The 26,779-nt window shown below is 39.5% G+C and overlaps 1 protein-coding gene across 3 annotated transcripts in view; it reads right to left on the minus strand.

Moving 5' to 3' along the window:
* LOC108431615 (filamin-B) overlaps positions 1-26,779 on the minus strand; it is an 85,409-nt gene that overhangs the window by 2,771 nt on the left and 55,859 nt on the right. Inside the window, exons 22-42 of one of the 3 annotated variants that reach the window (XM_017704884.2) lie at positions 26,352-26,514; positions 25,722-25,882; positions 24,832-24,999; positions 22,317-22,440; positions 22,065-22,218; positions 20,142-20,331; positions 18,988-19,235; positions 17,523-17,606; positions 16,294-16,396; positions 15,840-15,980; positions 13,992-14,120; positions 13,289-13,462; positions 12,960-13,118; positions 12,482-12,685; positions 11,445-11,597; positions 11,196-11,318; positions 5,898-6,164; positions 5,145-5,282; positions 4,950-5,065; positions 3,108-3,240; positions 1,897-2,073 (exon numbers count right to left, since the gene is read on the minus strand). In XM_017704884.2, coding sequence (XP_017560373.1) covers positions 1,897-2,073; positions 3,108-3,240; positions 4,950-5,065; positions 5,145-5,282; positions 5,898-6,164; positions 11,196-11,318; positions 11,445-11,597; positions 12,482-12,685; positions 12,960-13,118; positions 13,289-13,462; positions 13,992-14,120; positions 15,840-15,980; positions 16,294-16,396; positions 17,523-17,606; positions 18,988-19,235; positions 20,142-20,331; positions 22,065-22,218; positions 22,317-22,440; positions 24,832-24,999; positions 25,722-25,882; positions 26,352-26,514 — 3,309 coding nt within the window. Of the gene's footprint in view, positions 1-1,896; positions 2,074-3,107; positions 3,241-4,949; positions 5,066-5,144; positions 5,283-5,897; positions 6,165-7,206; positions 7,433-11,195; positions 11,319-11,444; positions 11,598-12,481; positions 12,686-12,959; positions 13,119-13,288; positions 13,463-13,991; positions 14,121-15,839; positions 15,981-16,293; positions 16,397-17,522; positions 17,607-18,987; positions 19,236-20,141; positions 20,332-22,064; positions 22,219-22,316; positions 22,441-24,831; positions 25,000-25,721; positions 25,883-26,351; positions 26,515-26,779 lie in introns of those variants that run through there. The other 2 variants (XM_017704885.2, XM_037532182.1) reach the window with 2 other exon arrangements.

Raw genomic sequence — 26,779 nt, forward strand, 5'->3', positions numbered from 1 at the left:
ATTTGATGGTATTTATATCAAATGTATAAATCTAGAAATTAACAAATAATTGATTAGACATGATTAGAATGGCTTGTCTAACAGATTAGACAACCAACTGACAAAACACAAATATAACGTATATATTTATTTTATAATAGTTAATGAACAACATGTCTTAAGACAAATAACAAGCATAGAGGTTTTGGGGCTAAGCACTGTGATGTCAGACTTGGGCAAGCAAGTATAGTCCATCTCAGTGCAGCAAGGTTTTACATGTCAAAACACTACACTGAGCTTAACAGTACATCCCACTATGTGGCCACAAAACCTGCAGAAAAACGATAAACCCCAAACACAGCATCACTGTTCAGCAGAACACATAAATCCCCACACAGTGGCAGACACTGACATAATCAGCTCAGACCAGCTGGAAGAAGGAACTGTATTCCCCCACTAACTCAGCCCTGAGCTTAACAAAGCCTGATTTACACTTCCTCTGTGTCATCCCTGTGTCTCTCTTTATTTCCACCACTGTGCTTATCAACTTCACCATCGTTAACACAAAGAGGGCTGTCATTCTCTCTTTTTTCACTGTTTAACGACAAAAACAGTGATGTTAAATCAAACTTTGACTGTTGCAGACTGATGCTTCTCTGACAGTGGGAGGCTTTTCCTTTGACCACAATTCAATTAGGCCAGTTTGAAAAAGACACACATGTGCGCTGGATGGGTTCCATGACTAACAGGTTAGGTAATACAAGTTCCTTCTGTTTAAATCATCTTGCTGAAACAATGAGCAGTGTGGAGATGATCCACTGACTGAGTAAAGCGCAAGACTCAAACATAATTCTATTATGCCTGCGCTGAGAAGAGCCATCTGACTAACTGAATAAACAGTTTTTATAACCTTGCTGTTTGTCTAAACCAAGTCTACTGCACTCCAAGCTAGATTTTGTCAGCTGCATTCTGATTGGCTGTTCACGTTAGTTTGAATGCATCTTCTACTATACAGTCGTATCCAAATACTTGGGCCGTTTGCTGATTTCTTAAGTGTGAATAAGAAAACACAATTGACTTTATTTGTTGAATTTGATATATAGTACAAAATATATAATAAAATGTCTGTGCAAAAGTTATGGCATAATTTGTGCCCCCCAACATGTTGGGGGAAAAAAAAAAAAAAAAAAAAAATAGAAATCATGCACTAAAATCAACAATGGATGGTGTTTTAGCTTATTTTAACTTACAAACTCAACATGTCATTTGACATGTTTTAATGTAATTGTAATATGTGGAAAATGGTATAATTGACAAATCCCTGAGTAGTTGTCCAAACCTTTGATCAGTACTGTTAGACTATGTTGTAAAGATTTGTTGAGGCATTCAACACTGGGAAAAGGACACATTTACAGTACAGTCTAGACAGAGAGTCACGTGTCTTAGTACTTTCCAAACTACAAAAACATTACAGTCAAGTTTAGTGGGCTTTGTGTTCGGTTTCAACTTACTGACATTGTTTGGGAGTAAAGGGAAAGTAAACTTTGAGAAAAAATGTAGACCACAGTTTACCCAAACACACTTCCATTATGTTAAAAGCCTAAAACTCAGGACATGTTTGACAGACTTTCCCCTCTATTGTGTATAAAAACATCGTGCCATATTTTATCATACCATAAGAAAACAAACTTCCTTTCATAGCACATTCCAAAGCAAAATTATGTTAGATAAAGAAGTCACTTGCAGCAAAGACTATTTGCAGCTGGAACCAAGAGCAGGACTTGGGCAAGAAAATCTGGCACTACATCAACATAAGCAGGCAGTTACTACTAGAACATGAACTGGAATGGAATAATTCAGAGCCACAGTCTTGCCCCATACTAAATATGTTCAAGCATATGGATCTAACTGTTTTACCTGTGGTTCCTCTCTCCAGACCAGCACCATAGGCCGTAACAAGCCCGGCGTCTCCACCCTGTCCTGGTTCTCCCACTCTCACCTGGAAGGGACTGCCTGGGATGTGTGTGCCGTTGAACTTGACGTCAATAGTGTGGATTCCATTCTCTCGTGGGATAAAACGAATGGCATACTTGTCTGGAGAGCAAGCAACAACAAAGTTCAGTCAAAATACACCAAACACAGGACAAACTGACCCAATGACAATCCCTTTATAATGCTCTCTGCCAGGATACATGAAGAGAAAAGAGGTAGGCTGGTCCTGATATATTTTACTGTGTGAAGTTGACCCAGTCAAAGATAACACTGTACCACTACAGTTTCCCTGTGGCAGGAAAAGACATTTACATACTTATAAGTATAGTAAACAGTAGTATCAATACAATAGCTGTATTATGTATTAGTGCTCTGTAAACATTTTCAGTATATTTGAACAACTGTACTATAACACTGATGTTTACAAGAACACCAGTAGTTCACTCTTCGTCTAAGACTTAGTTTAACTAAGCATGTATCATGTAAACAGCATGATTTGACAGTCATGGTCCAACTACGGTCAACATAAGATTAGGCCAATTAAAATAATGTGGTCCAGGCTGATATTGTCTGGACTATTTGTGATAGATTTGGAAATGTAAAGACCAAGATCACTCCAGTGACAGACACGCAAAGCTTTTGCAACAGTCTGTGGCTTTAACAATAGTAACAGTTGTGATGACTGATTTTGGACCACAGACGTCCCATCATTAGATATTTAAATAGAAGAAGAAAAAAAGGAAGTTCTTTTTAAACATTGGGAAACCTGCAAATGAAGGGCTCTTAAAATGTTAAACTATGCTGGCCAGCATGTAAATAGACCTATAAAATTAACTAGTCTTTTATACAGCACTTGTAAAGATCTTAGTTCAGTCTAGTTTCTAAAGACATAAAAAAATGCGTGGATGTAACCGCTGCTATTTAAAACGGTGACAATACTGTTCCATCCAAACAATACAGAGAGTGTTTACTAGTTTCCTGATTATTAAGCAACCACAGAAAATAACATCTTCAAATTTTTTTAATATTCACTTTCGATTTAGCCGTTTCCCATCAGGAAAATGCCCAAATAAAACTGTGAAACAATCTCTCCCCACTCTGTCTACTGGCAGTCACAAAGGATTTTGGATTCTCACCTTGTTCCAGTTCTTTAACTACACACTCTTCCAGAGCTCCAGAGGGACTGTGCACTTTCGCATCGATGGTACCCTGAGCACCATTCAGTCGCACAGCAAATGAAGCTGGCTGATTCACCTTGAGGCCTGACTCCTGAAGTAGTGAACAGTGCAAATTGAAATCATATCTCCCACCCTAAAAGTGTTCTGGTTCTGTTATCTCTGACCCAATATAAGTCTGTCCCCAACAGTAGAAGTGGGCAATATGACATTTATCATTATCATGATAAATTGCTTTTCTGAGCATATCATAGATATCGTCAGCACTTGAACACGTTTCATTAAAAAGAGGACATAACTAGTACTGTTCCATTGGGTTTGTGGTACAAATTCAATACAGTATGTGAAATATATAAAAAAAAAGTTTTATATATATATATATATATATATATATATATATATATATATATATATATATATAAATAATAAATAACCAAAAGTTCTTTATGGCTGTTTCTAAATGTGGCACTACTTGTGCATTTTGTCTGCACATCAAAATATTGTGATATCCATCATGAAAATGATATTTTCTGCCATATTACCCACCCCTGACTGACAATATGACAATTTATTGCATAAGTTAGCACTACGTTATCAGAATGATTGCATTAATTAAAAGCACATTTTCGGCTGGTTTTACCTGAACTCACAGTGGACCAGCTAAAGTAAAGAGAGGTCACCACATTATTAAAGTTGTTTGTAGGGAGAGCAGATGAACTAGTAGGTTTACTAGACTACAGAAGTGAAAGTGAAAATGGGTCAGGAAATGAGTTTTTACAGTTGTGGTGTTTCTCTCTCTCTGCTTTAGCCAGCGCTTTAGTGAGTTTGAGTCATGTCCCTGTTAAAAGCCTTTAAATGAAACACAAGAGAAACACCAGAGTTTCCACACAAGTTGATTGATGTCCAGCAGCTATTCAAAGTAGGGTGTCTTCCTAACTAAACCAGATTTAAAAAAAAAAAAAAAAAAAAAAAAAAGCAACCAAAATGCTTCTCAATCATAAACTTACAGATGTTCCAAAACAGTCTGAATTCAGTATTTCAAATGTCCAAGCTTTTTCTTTTTCCAAACATATTTGTGAATAAGTGCTCCATGTGGAATAGAATAACTCATATGGAGTAACTTTATCGCTCAGCTGAGACTAGACTTGGATGCTTATGTTAGAAAACACCCTGAAATTTATCTGTCTTCTCAAGCACATAGTGATGTTTCATTAAGATTTAAGGGGTGGGAAAGACAGACACATTTAGCCCATTACACCACACTGTCTATGCGCATAAATACTGTAGGTCTAACATGGCAAATATATATTTGTTTGTAGTTCAACTCAAGTTATACTTGGGCCAAATATACATTAAAGCTAAATAGGTGGGGGTGAGGTATTTAAATTAAATTCTAACACAAATGTTTGCAAGAAATGAATATTTAAGTCGTTCCCTTTATTTCTACACCTGCTACACCTACCCTTTCAAAAGCATTATGATTTTGCAAGAATACAAAAAGCATTATCTATGTACATTATATAATTCAGTAAGTGCTTCCTATTAGTGAAGATAGGTTGGTCAATTTTGCCTGAAGAGACCAGCTTTTGAAACTAAGCACGCATTTCCTTAATCCAAAGTGATCAGGTCACCTGGCCACAGTTAGAAAAACACTGACATCACAGTAAGGAATCATATATTATGATTTCTGTGGAGGAATGACTAAAATAAGCCACTGTTGAACTGGATATTTCAGAGATCTGAACCCTATTCTTTGACAGCTGCGGACACGTCCAAGTGTGGAGATGTTTCCTCATGTCTCACCTGAAGACTGGTAACAGTGAGTCGGCGTGCGTCGTCTGAGGGGGCCAACACAGGCACCAGGTAGGGGCTGTCTGGTATGTGCTCGTCATTGAATTTCACAGAAACCTCGTAGTCACCTGCAAAAAGAGAAATATGAGCAAGATGGACAAGCTCACTTCTAGACAGGAATTATACAGGAAGGCAAACTTTGCAGACCAGGTTCATGAGCCACATAGGAAACACCACAGGACCCATCCTTCCTGTCTTCAAAAGAGATCTCTGCACGGCTGGGGCCCTCCACAGCGATGGTGAGACCTCCAGCCCCAGCTTCACGTGTCCAGATACTGAACTCAGCTGTAGAATGAAATGCAAGTTATATAAATATATATAATATATAACATTATATAAAAAGTAGTACATGGAATTGTAATTAGGCAGTAATTTAAAAAACAGCTTATTTATTTTAAAGCAATAGTTCAGCAAACAATTAAATTTCCAGAATTTTCCCTTTACCTCAAATGTACTGATCAGCCAAAACGTCTGCTTCTTTACTTTTGCACTGGAGATATGAGTCTATTGTAGTTAAAACTGACCAAGTGCAGACAGAATTTAGACTTCAGACTAGTGGATGCTATTGATTAGCTGATACTTATTTCTATTAAAAAATTGGCAGTATCATATAGGATCAAAAACCTTTTTTAAAAATATTTGCATATATTTTTTTAATAGCATAGTTTGAGGCAGGGGTGCCATAATTTAGTCATAGCTTGCATGATGCTAATCTGTGTAAATACAGTTCCATTATTTTTTTAGCCTTGCAGCTGCAGCGCAAAACCAATTAAACCATTTTTGGTCACCAGTCATGTCTTGGCTGATCAACTACATCAGTGTAAAACAAAAAGTGTAATTATGTATTAATTACAACACAAACCCATTCATTTAAGTAAGATGTTAATGGTATTTCAGTACCCGGTATGCCTATCTCTGCCCTCTCTAGGCCAGGGCCTCCTGCCCTCACTTTATGGGATCCTACTTCTCCCAGAGGCCCCACTGTGAACTGGAAGGGGCTTCCTGGCACATGTTGCCCACGATACTTCACACTAACAGTGTGTACACCCATCTCACGAGGCACAAAACGCACGCAGTAGGTGTTGTTGCCCGCTTCAACAATCTCCGCAGGTTCTGTGGCTCCTGAAGGGCTGGTGACCTGAGCGGACATGTCAAGGATATCGATCTCTGGACAGCAGAGACAGGGGAAAGAGGAGAAAGACAGAGTGGTGATGAATGGGTAAAACACTGGAAGAGAGAGAGAATACAGAGTGTATATCAGTGAAGAAATTATGAACATAAGAAGGGGAGGTAGAGAAGTGTTTCCACTCAGCATCTTAGATATACCATACTTTCAAGGGGATGTGTGGGTGTGCTGTGTGGTGCCTGGGGATTCTCAAATTTGCATTGAAGTATGAATCTGCAAGCAACACAGTCTAACATATCAGAACGCTGACACTGTAAATGGATTTTTAAAGGACTAAAAGCTACTGCACACCAGTTCAGAAGTGCTACATATAAAGGCACACATTAACAGTGCCAGTGGAGATATATGCACAAGCAAGTTGCCTGAAGAGACCAGTGAGACCAACATTGCATTGGAAAATCAATCAATTTAAAAGATATGAGGGTACATAAGTCACAATGTAACTACCTTAGTAAAATTAATGGTGATGTAAAATGTGACTTGCATTTGTCTTAAAATGTTGTATTGACTTCCCAATGTAAAGTTAAAGCAATATGTAAGTTATTTATGATTTATTTCTGGGGTCTTGTTCTGGATTTGACAACGTAACAGCAAGATAAGTAACATGCAAAGGCATTGAGCAGTGCTGGAAACTGTATTTATGGTATGAAGTATATTAGAATTAGGGCTGCAACGCTTAGTCAACAAAGTGTTGTTATTGACCTTGATTATGGAGAAAAAGTCACTGTGTTGCTTGATTAAAAAGCAAAAGTTTTCTAAAACATGGTGACATGGCTGTATCATAAAAGAAGACGCTGCGTGCCACCCAGTCAAAACTTTGAATAAATGGTGGCGGCAAAGGTAGAGTTACCAAAGAAGGCATAAATGATGGATTAGACATTTAACTAAATGAATAGATAATTGCTTGTAAAGTAACTGTTTGCTGCAGCTCTAATTAGGAAGGTATGCTATCCACACACTCCATTTATGTGCACAACAACAACGACGACATGCAGCAAACAAAAGCAAGCGCTTTCTGCCAACCTCTTCGTCCACATGCCCAGCGCTTAAAACGCACCCTCCAGCCCAGAGGGCCTTGCCAGGGATGCTGGGCCAATCCTCACTATCCCCACAGTGAAGTGTTTGACCCTCAGAGGCTGAGAAGAGCAAGAGGCTGCCTGGGTGTTTCTCCCGAGCCGCAGAGAGCAGCGAGAGCGGTAAACTCCACGAGAGAGGAGCTCCCGTGCTAGAGCCAGGAGGAACCAGGTCACTAAAGGAAGACAGACACAGGCAGAGAAAGAGAAGAGGAAAGAAGCAGTAAGGAAAGATAAAGGACAACAAGAGACAAACATTTTGAGGGGAAATAGCAAAAGGCTGAAAAGAAGGAAGAAAAGCAGGAAAAGCTACAAAGAGTAGGTCTACGGAAAACGATCCGCTAAAATCAAACACGGCTGTGTGGGGTGAAGGCTATTACTTGAAGTACTTGACTTGCAATACTGTGACGGAGGCAGGTATAATATATACAAAGGTTAGCGATTTCTCAGACAAATGCTTACTGGCCAGACTTGGCGAGCTCAGACACCTCTCTGATACGAAGCTTCACTCTTAAATATTTCAAGGTACAGAAAGAATTTACATCACCTACTGACTAACAGCATTTTACAGTACTCTAGATCTAAAGACTTGCTAGACATTCAATTACTTAAATCATATTCACCATATTTCTGTGCTAAGGGGACGATAACTTGTGTATAAATTTCCAATCAAAATAAAAGTACAAATTATTCATTATATTTAACAGAAAATTAAACAAAACCCTCCAACACTAAACATAACGTCAAATCTGTCAGTGTTTAACTTGTACAATCTTTATTTTTGAGCACTCTACCATCCTTCTAATCTTAAAACCAAACAGTTACAGCTGCATCCTCCCAACAAAAGCTGTGCCCAAAGAATCATTCACAGAAGCAGCCACCTAAACCCACCCTTGTGACATTACAAATTTGAGTAGATCAAAAATCATAAATGAAAATTTGCCTCCAAAACCACACATCATTTGCCAAAAAGAAGCTCATAAGATAAGCACAAATAGATTGATTGAAATTGAACAAATTCAATCCAAGTACTCACAATTAAATCATGGTAATTGTGACAAATAACAAAACTAAAAATCAACATAACCCAAATACAACACAGTGAATGAGTGTGGACAAATATCCCTGCAGATTTCTTTGAAAAACCAAAGCAAGTCTCCTGAAAAGAACAGAAACCTTAATAAACACAAAGGGTGGACACATTAAACACAAATAAATTGATATTCTATTTAGTTGTAGAAGCGTCTATGTAATTTCCTTTTCAATATATGTTTTCTGCTTTTTTTCCCCCGATGCCAAAATTTCAGTCACTTGTACTCAACGGCTGCTTTGACTGGAAATTAAATAAATGAAAGGGTGGTACATGACTTTTGCACAGTACTATATGTCATCATTGCTACTCAGATTGTTTAGATCATTCAGGCTATGGCCATCTGCTAGCTTCAGCGTGCAGCAGTGGGTGAGAGGCCTCACCTCACCCCGCCAGTGCATGAGCTCAGATAGCAGGGAGCAAAGCCCTGTGTGGCCACCACTCCATTACAATGCTCATTACTCACAGCAAACCCTCCATTAGCTTACAACCCTCGTTACCCAAGACCGATACTTAAAGACAGCTCACATATGGCTTCAGTCAGTGCGATTCAGTCTCTGAACCTAATGACCCAACAAAAGCAACAAGTTCTTATGAACTGTGCAACACAAACTTCAACTAGAACATATGCAGAGTACATCCACCGAGCTTCATCAACACACCCCAGCCTCTGATATGACTGTGCAGCAACACATGCGCTCTAGTCTCCAGTGCTCTGCAAAGAAATTACGGCACAGATGCAGCTACATCAACTACAGAGTTCGCAATCTTTAATATCTGATGCACTCTTCACATGTTATGTTACATATGGCTTTACTTATACTATGTGGACAACCAAAAAGACTCTCAAAGTCACACTGACAAGATCTGAGTGACAACTACATGTACAATTGGAACACAATTCTATCATGCAATAAGCCAGGCCTTGTTGGCAAGTCTACCAACACAGAGATGAAAATGGTAAGCAATTTACACTTGGTCACATTAAAAGCTCCAGTCCTAGATACTAATATGAACAGGTTTCCGTTCTTAGGAAGTTATTTACATTAAAAAAACCACTCTGAGGACAACAGACCCTTTTGTACTCTTCCAGAAAACACTCCAGATGCCAAGCTTGACACTATACGGGCTTAAATGAAGGGATTGGCACAACACCAGGAGGAAATGAGAAAGACAGTGAGACATCCATCCTGGATCTTTTTATTCAGGTATGCCTCTTGGGGGAGAATGAAATATCCAAACAAGGATAAGACACATTTCAGCTTGGCACACAGTAATGTTTACTCAGGAATTTCACCTGGCACGTTTAAGGAATACTAACCAGAAATTAAGGAGTCAAGAGCACCCATGGACATTTGTGTAATTTATCCAAGGCAGGCACTTACGGAGAAAATATTTACTTAAAAATACATAAGATGCAAAGCCTTAATCTCTCCTGACACCAGAAACAAAAAAGTCATCTATCCAACATCATCCATCTAACGGTCTGAAATCCTCCTCACAAAATTCCACATACAATTCCTCACCATCGCTCTCGATTTACCTTGATATATTCACTATTCACTAATATTGCTTCAGTTTTATAACGGTGATCCATCACTGGGTGGAGAAGAGGGAAAAGCAACCATGAGTCAAAGCAAAATATCTAGGGGGAAAAAAAAAAAAAAAAAAAACACAGGTGTTTCTGCCCATCTGCTCACGAATCTCAAAGGATGTGTAGCAGTCAAGAAGACATTAGTGAGTGAATCGACAAAAAAGGAGAACATTTGCAAATAAAGAAGCTGCTGGAGTTCTCAAAAGAACCTCCAAGTCCAGACCTCAACTGAATGTGTTTGAGATTACTTGGATCGTAAGAAACAGAAAATGCAACCAACATTTAAGACTAAATGTTAGAGCTGTAGTAGTACGTCTTCCAAGTGTCCCATAAAGAATGAAAGCTATAATATCGGTAAACTATGCACACATGAAACAATGAAAAAAGGTGTATTTAGTTGTTAAGGCTTTGATTTTTTTCTCCTGATGGTGAACAATTATTAACTTCGTGCTTAAAGGCCATTTGCCAGAAAATGTATTAAATAAAGAATCTAAAGTAATTACTGTCCTTGGAAAGACTGGAGGTCCAAGCTGTTTTTTTTGTTTTTTAGGAATCTGGGTGGCTTCTACAGAAGACAAACCCACACCAGGTGTGGGATGTCTTTCCCCATGTCTTCATCAAATTCATTTACAGGAAATCACAAACAAGTTGGGTGGTAAGCCTTCAACTGCCAAACGTCTTGCACATCTATGTGGGAGTTGTTTGAGAATGCTTGTCAGATGGAATCATTCATTTAAAAAAATCTGTCATTGTGAGAAGATGAGGAAAAATGAGGAGGGTATGTAAATACTTTAAATATTTTTCTACTTACCAGAAAGCTAAAAACATTAGTCCTATGAATCTAGAGTGGTCAAAACTAACAATAGCTGCTAGCCCAATTTATTCGGTTTACATTTCATGTCCTGTGGTATGTGTCAGTAATGAAGCACATTGTACAAGAGATGGTGTGGCAACAAAATGCAAAGATATGATCCCTTCACTGGGGGCAGGGTACTCATATTTGTATTACATGTAATAACCTTGTCAGGGAGCTTTCAGAGGCATTAAACATTTCATCTGGTTCCTTTCACCATCACTGAACAACTTAATTTAACAATTAAGTTTCTTGAGAACAGAGCATTTCACATTAAACCACTCTGAATAACTGTTTACATCTTAATTTAATCATGTAGAAAGGTTGCAAGAGTACTGCACATCTGTATTACCATGCACAGACAAAGAAAGTTTTCAGTTTTTTAATAGAATCTACCCTTACCTGGAATCTTTAGGTTAAGGTCACAAACACTTCCAACTGTGGCAACGGAGGCCGCATTCTGACGATGGGTGATACTCTCACGAATGCGGCCTTCTCCTGTTACTTTCACACTGAAAGGACTCCCTGTGGACAAGCAAGAAAAATTATTGGTGGACTAGTAGGGGGTATATATTATATATACACACACACACACACACACACACACACACACACACGCGCGAAAAAAACTTCAATAATAGCTTGACATACCAGGAACATGTTCCTCAGCAAACTTGATGGACACTATGTAGGTACCAGGCTCAGTGGGACAATAGGAGACACCACAAGTTCCATCGTCCATGTCTTCTGTCTGAATGTCCACTTTACTGGGCCCCTCAATGGACAGAGCCAATCCTCCATAACCTTGGTGCAAAAGTGACAAATACTATTAGTAAAAATGCAATGGGTGTGATTAGGGTGCCAACTATACATAACTACTGTTATGCAAAGGTTTAGCGAGATTAGTGTTTGAGCATTACCCTGATAAGACTCAAGAGGGAAAACCATCACAAACCTACAGCTGAGCCAATTATAAGACTAACTGCACTATTATTTAAAAGTTAAAAGTTCTTCTTAGTAACTCAGAAATAATGTGCTGGTTTTATGTCCAAGTCTAATTTCTACTTCAAAATCAACCCTTGAGTCACTTTTCACAGCTTACTTGGATGCTATCCTAGCTAATTAAGTTCATTTGTGGGCATAAAAATAACTCTAAATGCACCGTAGAAGAGCCAGACATTTTGGCAGAGATTGGTCATATAACACTTACGCATTACAAAATACCGGAACTGGGTAGCCCAGAGAGGGTGTGAAAGAAACTAAATGGGTCATAATTACATGGCACCCTCCCAAACAGGTGAGGGGGGAAAAGTGCCTGCTGTACAGTGTTCCCATCAGTATCACTCACATCTGGCGCAGTACACTATATCAAAAAGGTATGGCAATCAGACAAGTCAACAGATCTAAAGTGTAACTTACCCAAGCATTTCTGTAACACAAACCTTCATAAGCTAAAGCACCCATGACACCAAAGAATGGAGTCCATCAGATGTTAAACATCTCACCATCCCTCCAGACTACTAGGGATGTTACGTTCTAAGATAACATTAAGTCTGTGAACTGCTTCTTTTAGTGGACTTGTACTATATGCCAGGTCACTACTGTTAAAAGACATTAAGTATCTGGTTAAATAAAATGTAACTAACATATATACATCTACAGGATGTTAAAAAGAATCTGATTCTCACCAGCATCTCTCGTGTCCACTACAAAGTCAGCCATCTCAAACGTGCGTCCCTCCACCAGCCCTTGTCCGTACACTTTCACCTTGCTAGCATCTCCAATCTCTGACTGCACCACCATGATGGAGATTGGGCTGTTAGCAACATGGCGTCCATTCTTCTTGATGCTGACCAAGTGCTCTCCAACTTCTCGAGGGATGAAAGAAATGCCTGAACAAGTGAAGGTTGAAGAAGATCATAAGCCGTAGAAGCTCAGCAGAGGAAAATTCAGGAGAGAATTCATACTTTGTAGAGTCATGATTTAGGGACAGCATTAAACTGTGGACTTATTATGCAGTTAACAGTTGTAGGAATTATTATCTAGTACTATAAATTATTCAGTAACTTAAGAATCTAATGTGTCCACATGCAGACTCTTTATAAATTCACTACAACTTTAGCTCACTACAGATGCACATTTATTAGCAGGAGGACAAAATCTCACCAATGCGACTGTTAGGCTGTCTCTTCAGCAGACAGGGCTCGTCACGGCCTGAAGGGGCTTTAATGCTGGCGGTGAGCAAGCTGAGGTCAGTTTCAGTGATGTCCAAAGCAAAGTCTGCAGCAGAGCCCAGTTTCACATGAGACCTCCTCTTGTTGTCTTCTGCAAACAAAAGCAAAAACTAACAATAAGTAAACAATAAACCAAGAATATACAAAGGCAAAATTCACTGAAACAGAACAATGCAATACTCTGGTTTCCGTATTTATACGGTCAATAAGTGGAATGATGAACAAATTGAACATTCTTGCACATCCAGTTAAAGTCCTCACCTGTGATCCGAGCAGTAAAGGGGCTGCCAGCTATGTGTTTGTCATTGTAACGCACCAAGATGTTGTAATCTCCTGGCAGTGTAGGCAGGTATGTGACCGTGCAGGTGCCATCCTTGTTGTCAACACAACTGATCTCTGCCTTCGATGGGCCTTCAATGGCCAAGTCAAGGCCACCTATCATTACAATACATAGGATCTTGATCAATTCAATGATCAGACAGTGCTACGAAATTGCACCACTGTATATTCTGATCTACATACATCAGAGGCTACTGGATTTGCTTAACTACAATTACAACTACAATTTTTTTTAATTCTTGGAACAAAAAGTCATGCATCTTTTGTGATTGGTCTGTTTAACCAGTTTAAAAGTAGCCACACAATAAAAATGTACTAATCATCAAAATAATCCAAAGATGCTATATAACAGTAACAACAACCTTAAGAGATTTTAATGATACATGATGTGTATCATGATATATAGTTTTTCTGACATTTCAAAAAAAGGAACAGGCTACATTGTTTGGATTTAGTGCAACATAAAATACTTCATTAAAATAATTATATTAATAGTTTTTGGTAGCATTTTTATACCATCAAAACTTAATGTAGTGACTTTAATTTAAATGTTAACTAAATCCAATTAAACAGGACCAATTGTGTAATAATAATAATAATCAGTGACAGCCTTGAATATGGCTACCTTCTGCAGCATCCTCAGTGTAGATAGTGAAAGTGGCTGGTTTGTTAGCAACACCGTACACAAGACCAGGACCGTGGGCCGTCACATTGGGGCTATTAGCATTGTTGACATAGAACTGCAGAGGACTCTCTGTGAAGCAAACAATGAACACATTGAGGTCGTTGTCACTGATCTATGACAGGCCGGGGGGCGAAAAAAGCATTAAAAACCATTGCACAGGTGTTTCGTGTGAGCATTAAAATTATAAATTACTCTGAGACATGCTGAATCCTAAGGTGAACTCCATCTTGTGTACACATGCAGCAATCCAAAGAGCAAGCTATTTCCACAGAGCTGAGGCAATGAAGTACTGACTACTGCTGATTCTAGTAGTCTTTTCTTTCAAAAGTGCACTGTGGTAACCCAAAGGCTGTGCCTGAAGCAAAAGGTTTTGCTTACTTCTTTTTGAAAAATACTCAAAGAGGTGTAGCATATCCACTTTGGAGCACAGAAGCAGAGTAGTGTCAAACAATGGACAATGGCCATTTTATCTAGACTTATTGTTAATACTGAACAGGATATCCACATGTGCAATAATCTTTGAGTCACTGTTTACCCTGGGCAAATTACAACCCATTCTACGGAAGAGGCTTCCAATGGAACTAGTGAAGCAAAGACGATGTCATGCCATGACTGCCTTATACGGTAAAATAACTGCTTTGGGCAGGGCTTGTAAGGCTTGTCTTGTTGTCTTTTGGAGGGACTGAACTGGTGGACTACATGGGCATTATGCTTGATACTTAATCCTGGCTGTGGCAGCTGACAGCGGTGGATTGGTGACTGGGATAATGTTAAAGCATAGCGTTTGTACAAGCCCTAACACGAGAAGCCCTGCCTGACTCTACAATTCCCGTACTTCACCTTCACTAAACAAATCCTCTGAGCCTGATGTCATACAGGAGCTTTCTTTCAACATGTCAAGTTATAAATTATATCCCAAATGATTATTGTTGGTCTACCTCACTTCACCTTGAAGAAGGCTCTTGAAAAGGTGAATCTTTTCAACTCCAGCATCTAAAGTTGCCATGCAGGTCCACTGTGGGACTAGGGGAAACTACACTGATCAGGCACATTATGACCACCTCCTTGCTGTAAATACCTCAGTGTCACTGCTGGACTTAGAATAGTCCACCAACCACAAATATCCAGGCAACAGCGTCCCATGGGTGGTGTCCTATGACCACTGATTAAGGACTGATGGATGACCAATACAAACTGCGCAGCAGTGGATGAGCTATCGTCTCTGACTTCACATTTACAAGGTGGACTGACGGTAGGAATCTCTCCTAGATCGGACAGTGAGTGGACACTAAAAACTCCAGCAGCACTGCTGTGTCTGACCCATACCAGCACAACACACACTAACACACCACCACCACCACCACCACCATCACATCAGTGTTACTGCAGTGCTGAGAATGATCCACCACTCATAGTTCCTGCTGTGTCTATGGGGTTCCTGAGCACTGAAGAACAGGGTAAAAGGGGGCTAACAAAGTATCAGTGAAACAGATGGACTACAGTCTGTAACTGTAGAACTACAAAGTGCACCTATACAGTAAGTGGAGCTGATAAAATGGACAATGAGCACAGAAACAAGGAGGTGGTCATAATGTTACATGTATGTACTCCATTTCAGTGGCTGGAGTACAGATGGTCACAGAAACAACATAAAACATGACCTTGTTGAGACGATCAAACATTATTTGTTGAAAGATGTGGATATTTGAATAGCAAGAATGGTTAAAATTCCCATCCCTGTTACAGAGGAAGTGGTTAACAGCTCAAAGAAACTACAGGGCCTCTAACCTGGTATGTGGGTGCCATTGTATTTGATGTGCATCTCATGAAGGCCTGCTTCTGTAGGGGCGTATTTCACAGTTACTGTTCCATCCTTGTTGTCGATGATCTCAGGTTGGGCTGTTTTGCCAGAGGGCATGTGAACTTCTCCTGGAACGAAAAGATTGCGTCACTGACTAGCTACATATCAGAAAAATAGCAGAGCTTGCTTAAGAGCTTGAAGAAAGGAAAAAAAGGTTTCTTCTTCAAAAAGTTAGATAAATTGTTATAATTGTTATAATTATCTATAATGAAAAACTTTATCACTCTTTTTACTATTTTTCTTAAGAATAATTTTAAGGACAAGTGCTACTTGTTCGAGCATGCTCTGTCTGTCTTAAGGTTTCTGTGAATTTAGCCCCTGTGCTGATACTGAACACCATGCGTGAAAGTCACAATTTCCATGATCAGAACTGTTTCTGACCTGTGATTTCACCCTTCCTGAAGGCAAACGGAATCACCATGTCAAAAGGCCGGAAGCTGGAACCATTCATACTGTTGACCGGAATGTACGCTCCATCCGTGACCTGTGTGTGAGAGGAGATTTGAAGTTAAAAAGGAGACATTAAGAGTGCACAGACAGGCATCCCAATCCGTGTTAAAAGTGGAAGAACTGCAGAGTAGCAGAAAGGGTGAGACAGCAGATGCCTCATGATTCAGCTTCAGCAGAGACGTGCACTGGACGGACAAGTGGGGTGACCAAGGACAAAGAAAACAAAGTGATGATTCAAACCCCCAGCACACCTGGAACAGTCTGGAAGAGAGAAGAAATGAAGTAGAAAATAAAACACCCATAACCATAGGAACTGAGCTGGAAAGAGAGATGGTATTGGCACATGCTGGCCTTCTTTATGTACTCCTGAGTATAGTTTTTTTCCCTTTGATTTAGAGAATTGCCCCTATTTTTCCTCGTCTGGAAGAAATGTAGCATGACTGACTTAGTATAAGGTCAATAAGGACACATGGGACATGAGCAAGGTGACAGCCTCCAGTTCAATGGAGGTTCACAGTGGTGCTCACAAATGTCACCACTTAGTGGTGTAACGGAGAAAGAAGTGTCTGGACCATTTTTTAATGAATCAAACGTGGCAATGCTTACACATGGACTACATTCACTTAGTTTGGAGTAGGGGAGAACTGTAACTGCAGTTTGGTTGCCATGCAGGCCACTTTAGTTTATTTAACACCAGATTTGCCTCCAAGCAAAACTAAGACGCTCTAAAAGCCCCAGACGGAGTTTCCCCTGAGTCTCTGCCATGAATGAAACAAGCTAGTGGAAAAAAAAAAAAGCTGCTTCCAGAGCGAATCGGGCACAGAAGAGAACAGTGCGCCGATTCAGAGGGGGGCAGATGAGCCATGAACGGACAGCCATTTCCTGAAAAGAATGATGCTTGATTGGTCAGAACTGGATGGAAATCACTTACATCACAACAGAGAGAAGGGGAAAAGAGAGACCAAGACAAACACGGCAACAGACAATTAGGCATTTAGGCAGCCCGGAGGTCAGTGCAGAGGCTGAAAAAGAGGGAGTGGTGACGGCAGCGGTGTGTTCAAGCTCCCCTAGTAGGCGCACGCTGTGTAAAAGGAAGAGATGAGAGATGAATGAGGGATGGAGATGAAAGGGGGATGAGGCAATGTGGAGAGTGCGTGTACCCAGGGCTGGAAGCCGGCGCCTGGAGCTGCTTGCTGCTGTTGCTGCTGGACTGACTGCTGCAACAGAGGAGCCTCATCAGTAGCCTGGGAAATGAGAGAGTGGGTTACAAATACACGAACACAGGCCACACAGGAAGAGGAACACTGGACATGCTGCTGCCAAGACTTAGAAACAGGCCTAAATATGTCTTAATATATCAAATATTACTCTAATATTTTATTATTGTAGAAACATAGTAACAATACAATTTTCATTGTACCATTGGCCTTTCACATCAATGCCACCATAATTCTTGATATTGAAATCAGACTCAACACCATAAAACTGCTGCCACTCTCACTCCTCACCACATTAGTGTTTCTTCCCATCACATCACAAGCATCTGTAAATCCAGCTAGGCTGCTACTTGTTAACATCAGCAATATTAACAACAAATGTTCCATGAGAATGTGATATGATGCATAAAATAACATTAAATCATATTGCATAAAATGTTTAGACCTGTACTTATGAATTAATGACTTTATGCAAACCAGAGTTTCACGCCAGCTGAACTGTGCCATTACTGTTCATTAAAGCAAAAGGTGGGCATACAGATTACTAAGAAACTTTAAAAGTATTGTAAATATTTTTTTTTACTCAAAATGTTAAGCTCATATAATCTTTTTATGTACCAAATATGAAAAGAATGCAAATGAGATGCCTTTTTCACTAGTGGTCTCCGACTTTTGGACCACACTTTATATAGCTACATAAGTGAATATCACAACAACAAAACCTGACATTACAAAAAATGATAATATACAGAAGAAGGCAAAAAAAAAAATTCTTAAAGGAAGTTAATCCTCTACTGCACATAAGAGCAAAAAATTTTTTACTTTTCTTGATTGATTTGCTTTTTTGGACCTGTTAATTAAATTCAAGATTTAAAAAAATAAAAAATAAATAAATAAATAAAATAATGATAATAATAATGTGTGCAGGAGTCCTTTTGGAGTATGTTGTCTTAAGGCAACATTGTGCAGTAACGTGAAGAAACAGCCGTGTTCCCAGTGGTGAGACCTGGCTTGTGACTGGCTAACTCCATTCCACTGTCGCAGTGTTGCTTCTAGGCAACAAACACATTTTTGCAAAATCACTCAACAAAAAAAATTCTACTTAAATGTTTACAAAGACATTTAAAAGCACCCATTAAGAGATAGTTTGAACAAGCACATGCTTCTTAGTGACTTCCTCAAACTCTTCCCTTTATTGTTAACCCTACTGTTGTCTTTAGATATGTATAATGTTATTGTAAAGTCAAGTAAATCAGTTTGTTGTCCTGAGGCAACATTGTGTAATAGAGGGTTAATGGAAGATTTATTTTCCTCAAAATACTGCCCCACCCTAGAAAGGATTCCATGTTATTATCAATACGTTTCCTCTCAACTGAAAGACAGCAAGATGTTGGGGATTGAACCTCACCGTGACTTTGAAGGGGCTGCGGGGGATATTCTCTCCACCGAAGCGAACATAGATAACGTAAGCGCCTGGAGTAGGTGCAGTGTAGAAGATGTCAAAGGTCCCATCCTCATTTTCGATGACGTCAGCCTCCACCTCAGTCCCATCAGGGGTGACCACGACGCAGGTCACCTTCCCTTTCCCCGCACCTTTAGTGTTCACCACAAAGCCCACCTCCTCCCCAATACCGATGGTAGGCCCAATGCCAGGTCCTGCAGAATAAGAACTAGACAGTTAGAATGTGCTGAGAAAACTGGTGGAAAATACAATTTTAAAAATAAGGTTTTGTTTGTTTTTTTTTTTTTATTTGGAAATCTCTCCATGTACTATAGAGAGTTGCGCAACCTATTCCTGTATGTACTATACATTTGTGCTGACTATCAATTTGTTTACTTTTTTCTTTTAAGTTTTCTAATGGTTACCTTATTTACTTCATATACCTTATCACCAATTAATATTTATTTCTTTTTTTTGCAGGAAGAAAAAAACAATATAAATGGTGGGGGGTGGTAGTGAAATGTGCAGATGAGAAGAGTAAAAGGAATAGCTTTTTCCAGATTTTGTCTCATGACTGATTTTGTCACAAAATCTGTGGGGCAGTCGTGGGCTGGAGGTTAGGGAACTGGCCCTGTAACCGGAAGGTTGCCAGTTCGATCAATAGTGCTGACAGTCCAAGACTGAGGTGTCCTTGAGCAAGACACCTAACCCCCCAATTGCTCCCCAGGTGCCGTGGATAGGGCTGCCCACCTAGTGTGTGTGTATTCACTAGTATATGTAGTGTTTCACTTCATGGATGGGTTAAATGCAGAGGTGGAATTTCCCCGTTTGTGGGATTAAAAGAGTATCACTTAATGCCTGTGTCTGTACTTGTCATTGAAAAAGGCAGGCTGCAAGGAATTTCAATTTGTATTGTGCTGGTGGGCTTTTGTAAAATATTTTGGTACTCTGTGTATATTGGATGTGACATCAGTCTCTGGTTCAGTTCACATCAGTAAAGCATCCATCATGTCAGTTCAGGTCATCTACATTTGAGGCAAAGGGAAAAACTCCAAACCACCACATTTCTGTCCAGTTCTTTTCTTGCAACTGCTTTTGACAGTCAAACTGAGGTCACTCACCAGTAACTGTGCACTTGCTGGCATCTCCTGTGGTAGTTGCTCGCACTCTGTATGGAGACGTTGGGATCTCGTCGCCTCCGTACTTGATCACAATAGTGTAGCGGCCCACCTTGTCTGGCACATACGACACCTGGTAAGTCCCGTCCTGGTTGTCCTGAATGCTGGCTTTCTTCAGTTTTCCATCTTGGTCCTGAAGAAAATTAAGATCTATATATAACACCACAGAGTTGTCTGTAACCTGTACTGCCAAAAGCAGAGTGGTGACAGAATGAGTAAGAGGAAGAATTCAGCAATATGCTTCCCTCAGCCAAGAGGGAGCGCAGAGGTCTGCGCATGAACTGAGCTCAGTATGCAGCACAAACTGTCAAACATAAGTGGGGGACAAAACAGCTTTGAGTAGTATATATATCCTCTACAACCACATAGCACAGCTTCATCAGTTACAAGGCAATGACAAAGAAGAGCAAGAGGGTCATTTTTTTGTGAGAGACTTCTGAGACATAGACTCATGCTTAAGGGACTATGTTTGGCTTTAGAGTAATGTCCATTTATCTCATTACCAGTCTCTTATGCTGATCCACAGACAGGCTTTTGGCTGGAGAGGGAGAGACACAGAGCTAAGGGGAGAAGTGTTGTACGATTTTACTAAAGCTTAAGTCTGGATGACCAATGTGGTCATTTCTCAAACACCCCAAGAGAAAATTAAATAATACATTGTTTCCAAATGAGGAGATGACTACAGAGCACTGTGGGTCTATGATAATACAATGTAATCACAGACACAGTGGCAAGCAAACAGATGAGTTTTCATTATTATGAAAAAAAACTACCAAGAGCAAATCATTTCAATACATTTGTGGTTTATAACTTGGCTGCTGAAGGGTGATAATATCCAACGATAACTGAAAGGGTGATGAATAATAAAAAAAAAAACTTTAATGGCTCTTAAAAGGTAGCTCAGTTTTTTTTTTTTTGACTATTCTGATGATTCTGAACACACTGCCTGACATGGTTTTACCAGTTTTAAACAGATTCGGGCCCAAGATGTATGCATGTTTTTTTTTGTTTTTTTTTTAATCCTCTCATGGCAGAAAAGTACATGAGGGTTTTATAAGGCACAATAGCACCCCCAGAAAGCTTGGATTTACTACTAACCATTAACAAGTTCACATCTAAAACTCATAAGTGTAGGTTGACTGCTAGTTTTGGACACCAAATAAATAAACAGCTACAGCTGTGTTGTAGACACCCATCCTGTCAAGAAATCTGAATCCAAGTTTCTCTACAATGAACCATTTCATATCAAACCACTCTGGATGACCTCCTTTACATTCCAATGAGTGAATTACACAGAATCTTTATTTTAAAAATCCTTAGAAGGTACTTCCACTGTTTGTTTTTGAAAAGTTCTGCATAATAATTCTACTACAGATGCTGACGCAGCTTGTATAAGTGTCATAAAAAAGTACTGTAAATTAGATTGTGACACTCAGGAGCTGCCACACATGATCCTAAGGTCACTATGCCCAATGTCAAGTCTCTGCTACAGAAGCCTGCAGTAACCCACCACTGGGCCATGGAACAGTGGAACTGTAGTCACTGAAGTACTGAAGCTCCTTACAGTACCTCTGGGATGAGCTGGAGTGGTGTCAGCAGTGATATACTTTTGGACAGTTACTCCATTAGATTGCAATTCACTACAGAAAGTGCTGGGGACAGTATAGTATTTATTGTTTCTCTGCACAATAAAAGAAAACTTGTCACTTGGTTAAATAAAATGTTTTAAAAAGTTCTACGTTATATTATCTATATCTATCTATATATATCAGCCATGTGAAAATGCATAATATGAATGGGAGTTGAAAACTAGTAAATTAGTTCAAACGGCAAGGGATTGTAGATTTCCATGCAGGGCTCTCTCACCGTGATCTGGACTGACATTTGGCCCTCTCCTGCATCCTTGGCATCGATGGTAAACTCCACAGGCAGGCTGGCGGGCAGGCCTGTGGTCAGACCCGGACCGCTAGCACGAACCTTACTGGCATCGTGAGTGGGCAGGACACGCAGCTTAAAGGGGCTGGAAAAGAGGACAGTGGTGAACCGCAATTACAGATTAGACGTTATTAACCAATTCCCTGAATGCAAGTGAAAACATCTGTGATGGAGTCTGAATACCTGCGTGGAATCTCTTCATCAGCGTACTTTACTGCCACTGAGTAAGGCCCTTCCACAGATGGAGTGTAAGCTACTGTGTGTGTTCCGTCTCCATTGTCTGTTATGTCAACAGGCTCAGCCACACCTGAACACAAACAATCATTACCATTAACTAAATTACAGCAATTTAGGCTTAACTCTTACCTTAGTACAATCATTAACAAAACCACAGCGCTCACTCTAAACCATGCCTAGCAACTCAACATATACTACAGGGCAAAAGTAAAACTCAATTTGTAAAACAAAGATTCTTTAAAGAGGTAACATAAGCTCAATGGACAGGAAAAAAGTGCATGATTTCATCTCTAAAACCTCTGCACGTAGACATCATGCATTTCCTTGCCTTAACAGTGACAGGTAAGGACCACACCAGCCTTGTAAGAAAGAACCTGTCCATTTTAGAAGACAGGAAGTAAACAAGGTTTGTTTTACTTGGAGTTTGTACAGAATTAAAAACTGCCACAAACAGAAAACAGACACGTTTAAGTTCACATTTGACCCACAGCTAATTTGGTCAGACTCTGAAAATGAGACCAAGTTCCCAAACATTCATTTCCACTGAGCAGCTTTTCAGTCGGCAGCTGTGACAGAAGAACAGCTAAACAACCTGGAATCAGCCAGAAATTAACCCAATACTACTCACCAAACGTGTAGTCTGATCTTCAGAGTCTGTCCAAATCGGACTGAGCCATAAAACCGGTGCAATAAAAGACAAAAAAGCTGCTCAGTGGTGATGACAGTTTGGGAATTTAGTGTAAGGAGCTGGAGAACGAACTGCCGGGCTGTGCTGAGAGTGAGCGGAGCTCGTTACTCTGACGTAGCAACAAGCTGCTTGTTAAACTATAATTTAGTGGAAGGAACAGCAAACATTAAAAAACTAAATCCCACATTCACAGCCTAATTTATTTATTTATTACTTTATTTAACTCTTGTATAAAAGCAATAAGAACTAGGGCTGCAACTATCAAATAATTTTTGGAATCGAATATTCTGTCTATTTTTTCATCGATTAATTGAGTAATCGGATAAATCACACTTGTGTTTTTAAAACAACTATATCAATAGTGTGTTATGCAACATGAAAGGTCTCTAAAAATGAGCAAGCAACTGGCTGTTATTCCTCACAAAATATTTTTATTCAAACTCACTTACTACATCAAAGCTTAAAACCTTACTTTCTCCAGAACTAAGCCCATTTATTCAACCTTTCTGTGAAACTTTATGAAAAAACTATGAAATACCACTTCACAAACATAGGTTAGCCTATTTGCCCTTAGTTTAAATGGGTGTAGTGAATGTAGTCATAAATTAATTTGCCCATCTATTACTACCTTATGTATGGGGAAGGCATATTTTGAGATGTAACCTGAGTGAGTTTGTGCACAGGAGGGAGAGATTAGGAGAGATAAATTACATGAGTGAGACCTTGGTGCATTTGCTGTCTTGCTACTTATTATGCCTACTCACTATCTACTCATAACACGGGCTACAAATGATTACCAATATTGTACGTTCTACCAAAGGCTGGTGTTCATATCAGTTAGCAGTCATAAACATACACTGTAGAGGCTCTGAGTCCGCCTGGAGAAGTGCAGTTCACATGAGGATGCTGCAGGTGCTGCAGCACTGACAAAGTACTATTATTGTAGGCCAGGTCCGTTTTACAGTGTATACACTGCACTACATTGTCTGCCTTGCGCAGTGTAAAACGGTCCCACACTTTAGACATTTTCGGCCTTTTACACACACTGGTATTTTCTGCCATTGCCACACAGAGCAAAATAAATCGTGCCGCCTTATAAATCTTTGAAAAGTGCGTCAGTTCGTGTAAAACAATGATATGGGAGCTGCGCAGTAGTCTACAAAGCGAGAGGGATACGATAGCAGAGACATTTTAAATAGATGGACTTTGGTGACATGAATTAAACGAAGCCTCGAGGCAAAGAATTTGATTATTCGAGTAACTCAGTTTCAGCCCTAATAACACAAGGTCATGTGTTATCACAAACATCACGGCTTTGCGATAACACACTCCCTCTGGTGTTCTATTGCTTAACTGAAGAACAGATTTTCTATGAATTATCCCATCCAACACAACTGCATTGTTAAATTACACTATCGTTTAGAAACACTGAACATCGATCAACAATTCACCCTAGTACGCCACAGAATACAGTAATTTCCTTTTGACTTTGAATTCTTTGTTAAAATATCACGAACATAGAAACATGAACCCAATATCATAAATGGAATTGAATTAATGGATAAATATATTGTTACACCCCTATAACTGACTCTGTGTTTGTTTTCCTATATCACACGTTAGAGTATGAAAACATCACTGCAAGCCTAAACCAGAACATTAAGGGGGGGCCAAATTCTCTCATCTATACATTTGGGCTGCACAGAATCCCCCCCCCCACAGAGTATGTTGAAAGAATCAAAAGGATTCACACAGGATAGTCCAGCACGTCACCTTTAGGTCCGGTCACAGCCACAGCGAGAGGTGCTATCCCTGCCTTGCTGCAGTCCACAGTGAAAGACTGAGGGATTTTGGCTCGTACGGCTGAACCAACTCCAGGCCCAGATAGTTTCACCTTACTGGAGTCCACCACATCCTTCACTGGCACCTTAAATGGACTTCCTGAAAAGAGAATTAGACAGAAATGCAGTTATACTGCCAAATAGCATCTAGAAACCATTTCAAAAATGGCATGTTGTTCAAATTACCCATCAGGCCCTTTAATTATATAGGGAGATTTACCCTCACCAGCATGAAATGGATGGCAAAAAATGTGTATATACTCTTCATAGAATTTTAAACATCCCATGTAAATGGTGATTTCAAGAAAAAGGTTAGCTATGATGTAGCCTAGTGGTGTTCTTTGTCAGTATGCAAAGCCCCAGAAACGAGGTGTAGTTTGATCATCACACTCTGGAGCTTACAGACTGAAGTCTCAGACACAGCTGTCAGGTCCGTCTTGGCTGGAATGTTTTGTGCTCTAAAATACAGCCCCATCAATTCTAATAGGCGTGTGTTATGCAAGCCAGTAACACTAAAGGACATACAGTACGTGGGAGTTCAAACTGTGTGATCCTAGCAAGTTTTAAATGAAACATGAGGACATTTTCTGCTATGAAGAATGCATTAGCTACAATGCATTCCTTAGATTCAGTATATCTTGTTACTGTACAAAGTGCATCATGAAGAAAAAAAGGGGCTAGTGGAACACAGTCTTGACTGGAGAAATGCATCATTTCACTTGACACACAGACCTTGCAGTGAAAAACAATACTTTCTCTTTGTCATCAGTATTGCTAATGTATCATAAAGGCTTTAATCCACTACAGAACCATATAATGTACCTGGAATGTGCTGTCCTCCATATGTAATGTTCACATCATAAAGTCCAGGAGCATAAGGAGTGTACTCCACATTGCAGCTGCCATCTTTGTTGTCTTTGCAGGACATCTTTGACTCCGATGGACCCTCAACAGTGATACCCAAGCCACCAATACCAGCTCCTCTGCATTAACATCAGTGTATTTGTCACTTAATTTCAACAGCCTCAATTAATCCTTAGAAGACAATTATTGCCATTTTGGTATACATTTTCATTACATGTGTAAAACAATATTAATCATATCAATTATATTATGTAGTACATTTACGTTCTGTACCCAAGTCTTTACTTCTGACATTTTCTATTTGCTTTAACTTGACAATGACAAAAAACATGGCAAAATTGTATAGAACACTTTACTAAAACATGGCAGTACAATAACCAGTCATTGGTCATAATCATTATAATATTATGACATTAGTCATAATATATCATCTCCTCTTTGACATTGGAATATGAATATAGAGCACTGATTCCTCAGAATGTGCACTTGTTTTCAAAGAGCTGCAAGTGAAACAAAATCTAAGAGGAAGCGTTTCAAAGCACATATGAAACCGCAAAAAGGTAAGCGTGACTTGAAAAGATGTGGTACCTGGTGATGATTGAGAACTTGTTAGGTTTGTCAGTTAAACCTTGCTCCAAGCCAGGGCCTTTAGCTACAACACGAGTAGGATCACAACCCTCAGCCACAGAAACCTGGAAAGGACTCTTGGGCACTGGAGTCTCATCATACAGCACCTCCACAGCATGAACACCTGGAAGCAATATTACAATGTGACCTCGCCATTAAAAATAGTCAGCATAAGACACTATTCACACCATTTGAAAACACCAGATGCCTTTGACATTGGGGATAAATTACACAATACAAGTAAATTCTATATTTTTACATTAACAGATGTCCCCCTTGATTCTCTTTAATTTTGTTTGAGACACATTTCAAGACAGCAGAAAATTACAGTGTAGTTTACATTAGCATACATAAGCTTGATATATGATTTTTAACAATGTTAAATAATA

Source organism: Pygocentrus nattereri, chromosome 21, assembly GCF_015220715.1.
Source record: "Pygocentrus nattereri isolate fPygNat1 chromosome 21, fPygNat1.pri, whole genome shotgun sequence".
NCBI classification, from domain to species: Eukaryota; Metazoa; Chordata; class Actinopteri; order Characiformes; family Serrasalmidae; genus Pygocentrus; species Pygocentrus nattereri.